At 39.3% G+C, this 9,105-nt stretch overlaps 1 protein-coding gene across 1 annotated transcript; it reads left to right on the plus strand.

The window, feature by feature from the left end:
- Positions 1-1,799: 1,799 nt before the first annotated feature.
- LOC108683433 (peroxisomal targeting signal 2 receptor) lies at positions 1,800-8,710 on the plus strand. Its single transcript, XM_018172745.2, has 8 exons — positions 1,800-2,144; positions 3,529-3,588; positions 4,064-4,206; positions 6,395-6,514; positions 6,664-6,772; positions 7,192-7,379; positions 7,496-7,581; positions 8,029-8,710. Exons 1-8 carry the CDS (start codon positions 2,015-2,017, stop codon positions 8,165-8,167), a joined length of 975 nt encoding a protein of 324 aa, XP_018028234.1. The 5' UTR covers positions 1,800-2,014; the 3' UTR covers positions 8,168-8,710.
- Positions 8,711-9,105: the final 395 nt, after the last annotated feature.

Genomic DNA, 9,105 nt, shown 5'->3' on the forward strand with positions numbered 1-9,105 from the left:
AAAAAAGATATGGGAGTTTGTGTCGGCAATGAGCTAAAATTTTCTAGACATTTTGAAACGCAAGTTAATAAATCCAATTAACTGCTTGGGCTGTTCATACGCTTCTACGAGTACCTGGATGTACAAGACATTAAGATGTTGTTTGTCTCTGTCGTGCACCCGAACCTAGAGTTTGGAAACGTTGTGTGGTCGCTGAAACTTGAAAAATACCAATAATTTAGTCGAGTGTGTTCAAAGACGTGCAACAAGGATAATTCCAGGCTAAAAGTGCAAGTCTTATGAAGTAAGATCGAAGATTGTGAAGCTTCTCAGTCTCTGCTATCGACATCTGCATGGCAACCTCATTGAAGTATACAAGTATATACTCATGGTTTAAACAATGTCCTAGAAGGATTAATATAATTTGAAACAAGAACCAACACAAGGGACACAGCTATATACTAAAAAACTGCGGGGACTCATCTATTCAACAACAGTTTTTCTCGCTACGAGTCACCGACATGTGGAACAGCATTCCTGATGATATTGTTGACGCTCCGAGTTTGAACGCGTTCAAGACCAGACTGGACAAGGCTACACAGGAGCAAGTTGAAAAAGAACAAGTTTAACTCCACGAGACACGCGCCCAAAATCAAGCAATAGTTCACGAAAAATATTAACTCTCTGTAATGCGGCGATGACGAGGGCCTATGGACAAGCCCAGCAACCGAATGGACAATTTTACGAACTCGACTGCAAATTCGCCTGCGGCAAGAGCATATGTTTTATTTTAAAATGCTTAATACCCAACGGAAAAACAAAGTCTAGAAACGATTTCAAACCACCGTCTGTTGAAAAGATTTGATCAAAAGAACTGTTCTTAGCGCATTTTCTCATTTATGGAAAAAAGACGCTAGTGTGCTCGTCATGTCCGTCTGTCCGTCCGTCTATCCTTGACTTCACGTTTTCGTCGACGAGAAAATGCGCTCTCTTTCACTCACAGCAGTGAGTACTGAGTTTTTTTTTAGATCTGTGAACAAGTCATGAAAAGTACAAGAATCGGCGATAGGCCCATCCAGGCATATTCTTCTACGCCGAAGATACTATTCTATACTAAATTTAGATCGACATGAGTACAAAATCATATAAATAGGTACTACTAAAAAATCTGAAATTTTTAAGAATTAATTACAAATCACAAAAATAGGAAGATGATCAAGAATTGAAGTATTAAAAAACACTCCGAAAACAGTCTCAAGGTTCTGACAAATCCAGCCGGCTGGAGACCCATCCTTAATTAATATGAGGGTTGAGTTGCCGTTGAGGGCCTCAGCTATCGCGAGTTGGTTGGCGTGTGGGCATCGCATGACGGCGCTGGTGCCATGGTTGAATTAATATAAAGTATTAATTCAACCATGGCTGGTGCATTCTTCCAGCTCCGTACGCGTGGTGGTCTAGTTGAGGGCCTCCATCAGCCGCATCAGGTGGTTCCTTGGTCCTCCAGACTTCATGTATGAGGGGCAGTGGGGCACACAAGCCGCTCAGCTCATATGAGACGTTTTCCTTAATATCGTGGTTTTGAGCTCGATATATTCCGTATTAAGGAAAAGTCTACAACCTTCTCTATTGCAGGAAAATTTATAATCGACATTGATCTCATAGAAAACTCCCATTTTTTGCAGAAGTTGCTGTTCATTACAAGATTCTGTATTTTCTTTTTTTTAATAGACCAGAAGTTCAATTTTATTATTAGTTACGCTTATTAAATGTTGTTGTGAACAATGGATTCCCATTTGCACGCATGGTTGATTTGCACGTATCTGCATTGGCAGTTGCTTGCCAAAGTTTGGGTAAATCCGTGAGTGACTTGCAGACTTTCGTCACGTTAAGCGAATGTCCTCTTCTGTTCTAGAGTGTTGCTTGTTCTAGTTATTTACAATCTTAATATGTGCCAGAAGCTTTCCTTATTGGATTTAGCTACCAAATCTGTAGGAATTTGTTTTATGTAAAACAGTAAAAATAATTTGAATAAATCATGACTCTACAGTCTCTACATTGTTCTCATATAATGCCGACGGGTGGTCGTCATGGAACACACTTGGAATTCTCTGAAATCTCTCCTAATCTTCTTGCCGCCGCAATTAACGAAAACTTTGGAATTACAGGTAAGCCTAAGGAAAAATGTGCATAGATTAGTAACTTTATTAAATTTTAATTCGTTTTATAATCCTTTCTTATTTAAAGCTAGGCCTAAGTATTTGGCTTTTTTCTGAGACACTATGGTATTGCCTCTATTGGTAGACTAGCTAATATTATATTTTAACCTATTTGAATTCTAACTTATTTTGTGTCCTTATGAGTTACCTATGACCTTATATTAGCCTAGTCTCAGATTTGCAGATGCAGTCAACTTTTTATTTGACTGTTTGCAAGATATTTTTGGAGATATTGAATAGGTATTTGAATAACGAGTAGGCCTACCTAACATTTTTCTAAAATTTTCAATGAACAGCCTATTATTAATGCATTTGCATCTGCATGACTGCATGGGATGATGGGAGGGGGACATCTGACATCAGACATGGGCAAGCATAGTCTGCATGGAAAAAATCTACCTTTAGGGCCCTGACACTGACAGGCTGACTAGAGCTTTCCAGTGAATCCAGCCATTTCCATAACCATTAGTTTTCCGCCAGATGAATTATCGCCTATCCAATTGTTAACAAAAGTACACAATCGCCATTCGGGCTGCAAGATTCCAAATGTATTAAAAATTTGTCATGTTGGAGGGGAGCCACGAGATTTCAGAAACAAGTAGCTAGGTAGGAAAATTTTTAATCCTGGACATAGGTAGACAGCTGACAGCCCAAGGCCCAAAGTGGAAAATTAGACAAAAAAATCCCATGAATCATTTTCACCAGATCCTATCAAAGCTATCATCCTATGGCATTTTTTAAATTTATTTAGTAAAAAATAGGAAAAGTGGCCTATTACTAGTTTAATTTTTTACTATCTGCAATTTCTTTTATCTGCTTGTGAATTAATCATTTTTTTATACAATTTGTGGAAACTTCTGCTGTCAGTATGTATTGTGATTAAAATTAGGGTATAGGACTGAACCATGAAAATTGTTGAGTTTAAAATATTATTTTTTATTTTTATACATACACTAAAGACAAGATCTGTGATAAGATTAGAATATTCCTATATTTTCCTGAAATTTTGTAACTGTAAAGCAAAATTTTTTTCAATCAATTTGAATTTGGTACCTATCCAATGGCTTGATCATGTAATTTTGTTAACAGAAAAGAAAAAAATTATCTATCTAGAATCTTGCAGCTCCAGAAAGGGCTGCAAGATTCTAAAATTTTTAAAAATATGTGTGCATGATTTCTATTTAGTTGAAAAAATTATTTCTATCAAGATTGTATATGTTTGTTCTGCAATTTAATATTACTATTATATATTTTAAAATAATTTTTTAATGCAAACCTCACTGCATTTTCAACCTATATGAATGCAATGAACTAACATTTTTTTACTCCTTAGGAAAAGGAGAAGTTGCTGTGCTGAGCATTGATTACAGTGGTGGCGGGTCTGCACTTCAAGGTGACCAATAATGTGTTAGTATCAGTATCAGAAGTTTAAACTTTTGCTGCAAATTACCTGTTTTATGTGTACCTCATTTTATTTTTTGTTGTTTTTAGGTTTTGCTCACTCTTTGATGAATAAGAGAAAGCAGTTTTAATTGAATTGGCCCATAAACTACTTTGTAGTTTGTTAAGGAGCAGCATAGGCACTTTTAACAGTTTCATTTTTGCTGAGGTTTTCCCTGAGTTGCCCCAAGTTTTTTAGATGCATTAGAGATCTTTTGATACATGTCAGTTTGTTATTAAAAATTTTTATAGGGTTAGGAATGAAAAATTAGTTGTTTGTGAGTTTTAAATGCTGTAGGATCTCATTAACTTTGGGTACGTAACTTAACTTGTTCCTCATTTTGGAGGACTTTTAAAGGAAAAAGCTTCATTGTTGCATTTCCTTTTCTGTATCAAGTTTAAGATATGACTGTTTTTTCCAATTTCAGGACCCAAGTTCAGTGGTCGAGCGTCAGTGTTTGCTTATGAGACCGCTTTGACAAGCTTGTGCTGGTGCTCCCAAGCCCCTCACCTCATCCTCACGGGGGCGAAAGATGGCCGACTGCTCCTCTGGAATGCTGGCAAGCCTCAGGTGCGATACCAACCCATTATAATTGACCATTTAACTGCAGTACAAATTTTTCTCTCATCAGCCACAAGTATCAAGCATCAATAAGAATTTTTGTACTATTTGGTTCAAATTGGTTGATAATTTTAGAACACAATCACCATTATTATTACCCCAAGGTACCGGTATTTATCACTGAATCGGATGATAATGCCTTACATGCAGTGTAAATACCAGATCAGTTCTACAGATGACTTTTTTGCAAATTATCCGAGCAACTAATCCACCCGGCATCCTTGCTTCATTGGATGTAGAATCACTATTTACAAACGTTCCGGTAATCCCAACAATCGACTTGGTTTGTGATCTAGCATACGCCGACCCAACAAAATCGCCCCCGCTGGACAAAGCAATACTTAAGAAGTTATTAGTAGCCTGCACAACCAAATGCCCTTTCACCCATACAGATGGAACTCTGTACCTCCAAACAGATGGGGTCAGAATGGGAAGCCCTTTAGGTGTCACTCTTGCCAATTTTTACATGACCACATTGGAAAACAAGATCCTCGAATCCAATCCCCACAAACCAGTTTAATCACAAAGAACAACACAGCCCCGAAACTACCAGCCCTGAAACAAACAAATGTCATATACGAATACACGTGTAACCGCGGGGAGTGCGAGCCCCGCAACAACTCGTATATCGGCATGACTACTACAACCCTATCAAGACGGCTCACAATGCATTTAGTTTCTGGAGGACCCAAAACGCACACTATGGACAACCACGACACCAAATTATCCCGGGAAGAACTGGTACAAAACACAAAAATCCTTTGCCACGAACCAGACTTCAACAGACTACAAATAATGGAAGCCCATCTAATTCAACGGAAAAAGCCATACCTCAACAATCAAACGACTGGATCCGAACGCACTCTGAAACTTCATAACTAAAACAAGTGTACAACGGACTGTATAAGAACCTTACTCGTAGCTTCGTTCACTACCTATACTAGTCTTCTCTCTGCAGCCAACCCACAAGCAACTCGTCTACTCAGCTGCTCGACCTCGTTGCCTGAAGATGCTCAGTGATGAGCGAAACGCGTCGCAGGATTTATCAAACCTTTCATTTGGACAAATTTTAAGACACATTGAACCCATTACTGTACCTCTTATCAGAAAGCTTGAGAGATTAAACTCAAAAGAAGTCCTCAATAAAACTGGCATTATTTTTAACAAAACACTGTAAAGAACTGAATGTACTGAATAACTTATAGAGTAGAAGGGGCTTGGAATGTAATGCAAATGCGCTTGCTTGCAACTATTTGGTTCAACATCTGCAGGTTAAGTGATGCTGCATTTTCCACAGAAATTAAGATCATTATGTATGTTCTATCAATTGCCTTAATGTCACATTATATAATTGAATAATTTGACCTATTTAGAACCATCTATTGTAGCATCTTTGCCTTGAACGCATCTTTGCTTACTAAAGTCAGGTCAATTTATTGCTACAATTTGGCTATAGTACTTGTTAAGCTATTTATTCTGAGATGTCCTCACATGCGCTGCTAGAAATATCTAGATTGAGATTCAGTGATAAAGGCACATTAGTCTTTATTTTTTATAAATATTTATTCACAGTTAAAAACTGAGCAAGTGATCAACCAGAACTTGAGTTAATGGTAGAGCTCATATATGTAATCATAAAGCCTGTTTCATTTTTATGTCTATGGTTGTTATTATAGTGTGGTTCAGACACTAGGGCATTATTTTTCATTTAGCCTAATTTCTTCACAGTTGGATTTTAAGATAAATGAAGGTACTTGGACTTTCCTCCACGCATTAGAATGACGTAATTCCTAAGGACTAAATCATTACAATAAATTGCATTTTTTAATTTAGTTTTTAATTTTTAGTAAAATTATGTTCTTTCAATAACACAATGTGCCCATTGCTGGAAAAGAATTTGAAAGAAGTCTCCCTGTTAGCACACTAAAATGTTTTACTCTCAGTGTCTTCCCTTAAACAACTCATTGAATGTGTTTTTTTTAATTAGGCATTTAATATCGTATAAATTGGTTCTGTATTATGCCTTCTATACATGTTTATATACAATTGATAATAATGCATGTATCATTAATATTGTACTATACATGTAATTATTATAATAATATTGTTCTCTTTCTAAAGCATGTTTTGTTTGCAGGAAGAAGCGTTAGTTCAGCAGTACGTGGGACCTGTGCGAGAAGTGGCAGCCGTGGCCTGGAGTCCCGTGGCCTCTGAGCCACGCTTCGTGGCTGCTTCCTGGGATGGTTCTATACTGATGGTGACAGTGCATCATTTTAGTGTCTGCATGATAGAACGGTTCCATTATGATGATTATTATGATGATGTTTTGTTAGGATTAATTTGTGTGTCAAGCACGACCTCAGTGTGACCCCCACTCCCCCATAGATGACATGCCTCCTCCCGCAGTTTGACCCGGCCGTGGGCATCGCTACCCAACACGTCGCTCAGTTCCCGTGTCTGGTGTACGACGTGCGATGGTCGCCACGCTTTCCCAACACCTTCATCGCTGCCGCCGGTATTGTCCACTCACCGCACATTTTTACTATTGTTACTAGCCTGGCATATAAGCGTGCAACCTTAGCAATATTATAACGGAACTGCCAATCCTTGCAGCCACTACACAACACAATAATTCCAGCATGCACTTCACCTCTGCAGTATTGTAATACTGTAGCAATAGCTTTAACGCTATTACACCCTCATGCGATCATATTACCTATTATATTTTCTTACATTAATTAATTTCGAGCTTCCTTATGTGAGGCAATGTTCGATTTAATGCGAGTTCATGGTTAACTCTGAGATGTGTGTAATTCTTTGTATTATGTCCCGTCACTGTATTAGGTGTGTAATGAGTCTAATAATGACAGTGACGTGATGATGCAATGATGTTCACATATGCCTCAAGACGTCGTGATTCACCCCATCCATCAGGAGACGGTACGGTGCGCGTGTACCAAGGAGGCCTGCCAGGGGTGACGGTCCCCGCCCGTCCAGGGGCCGACGTCCTCAGCTGCGATTGGAGCCCCACTTCTCCCTACCTCCTGGCTACCGCTGACGCCGAGGCTGGCGTCAGGCTCTGGGACCTGCGCTTCTGTCAGCAGCCGCTCGCCGCCATGCAGGTAGCGGCGTTAAATTTAATCATGAACCGTGAATTCTAAATAATGTCTCATTTATTAATCTAAGAATATGTACTAATTCTGAATAATATAAATCCCTATCTCGTCATACTCGCCAGGGACACTCGAAGGCCGTCAATAAAGTGCGGTTCTCCCCTCACCTCCCCAGCACCCTCGCCACCGCCTCCTACGACTTCACCACCCGGTCAGTCCTGCGACCTAATTCTATATTGAATAAATTGCCTCCCTCTTACTGCTCACTACTGCATCTCTTGCCTCCCTCTTACTGCTCACTACTGCATCTCTTGCCTCCCTCTTACTGCTCACTACTGCATCTCTTGCCTCCCTCTTACTGCTCACTACTGCATCTCTTGCCTCCCTCTTACTGCTCACTACTGCATCTCTTGCCTCCCTCTTACTGCTCACTACTGCATCTCTTGCCTCCCTCTTACTGCTCACTACTGCATCTCATGCCTCCGTCTTACTGCTCACTATTGAATCTCTTGCCTCCCCTCACATGACTCTGCGTTCACGGCAGGGTTCTCTTCGACTGCATTGTTTTTCAACTTTTGAAGTATCAAATCCGGCTATGAATATTAAATTTTTTACCACGAACTTGTTCTACTCGGTTGTAATGGTTGTAACATGACAGAGTGTGGGACATGGACGGCCGAATGTTGACGTCATCGGCGCACAGCGGCTTCAGCGTCAGTGTGGCGTGGAGCGCCGGCGCAGCAGGTGTGCTCGCCGACTGCTCCTGGGATTCCACACTCGCCCTCTACGTTATCTGATTACTTAATTTTGTTCGTGACATTATTTTTCGTGGGCAAATATTTAATGATTTCAATGTCAGTTGATCCTACATTTATCTGAGATTATTCTCAGTGGGCAAATTATGATTTTAATATCCATTGTTCTTCAATGGATATTAATTAATGGATATCCATCTTCCATTCTATTGTTCCTATCCTTAACCGAGATTAATGCTCGTAGGCAGATGATTATTTAAACAGGTATAAAGTGTTCCTGCATTCGGTTCACCATAAAATAACGAAGCTCTCTGTTAAATGAAATGCTAACTTCTGGAACTTCGTTACAATTTATGTACACAACAAATGCCGGCAACCTATTTAGTTTTGAAGCGGCCATTACATATTTATTTGTCACTTACTAAAATTTTTAATTGATCCATTAAAATGACCTTCAAATGATATCTATATTCATCAGCAACTTCATACGATTTTTTTCACAAACTGTGATATTCGTGCCATGATTTGCAACTGGTGATTCATCATTTTCTATTATACGTCTGGCTGGAAAGATATCATATTATATTAAGCCTTTTTTTATCCCAAGTGTCATCGAAATTTATACATCACGATAAAAATTAGACTCATAATCTGGCGGTCACTGGTCTCGAGTATAAACTAGACGGAACATTCACTACTGAGAGCAGTAGGACACGTCTACTCGAGGAACCGCCTATGTGGTTCGATTGATGTTACCACGTTGATCAAGTTGAGCTGGCAAGCAGCACCAATTCTGATATCGATTGCGCAAGTACCGATAACTGCGCACAAGGATCTACCGCAGTTAACTTTTCGATTTAATTGAAAAGCGCTCCATAATCTCTCGGACGAAACAAATTTGGACAAAAGTAGTTCGGCTTCTCATAATGAATTTAATCCTAAACATTTTCTCTTACTCCCGGTCTGTTGAAAGGTAGCCT

This window comes from Hyalella azteca, unplaced genomic scaffold, assembly GCF_000764305.2.
Source record: "Hyalella azteca isolate HAZT.00-mixed unplaced genomic scaffold, Hazt_2.0.2 contig7388, whole genome shotgun sequence".
Taxonomy (NCBI): domain Eukaryota; kingdom Metazoa; phylum Arthropoda; class Malacostraca; order Amphipoda; family Hyalellidae; genus Hyalella; species Hyalella azteca.

Bases quoted from the DNA above. Each gene is read 5' to 3' on its own strand.
- LOC108683433 (XM_018172745.2), top strand. From the start codon at position 2,015: ATGACTCTACAGTCTCTACATTGTTCTCATATAATGCCGACGGGTGGT. The intron at 2,145-3,528 runs GTAAGCCTAAGG...TTTACTCCTTAG, and splicing joins CGAAAACTTTGGAATTACAG to GAAAAGGAGAAGTTGCTGTG. The intron at 6,773-7,191 runs GTATTGTCCACT...CCCATCCATCAG, and splicing joins CACCTTCATCGCTGCCGCCG to GAGACGGTACGGTGCGCGTG.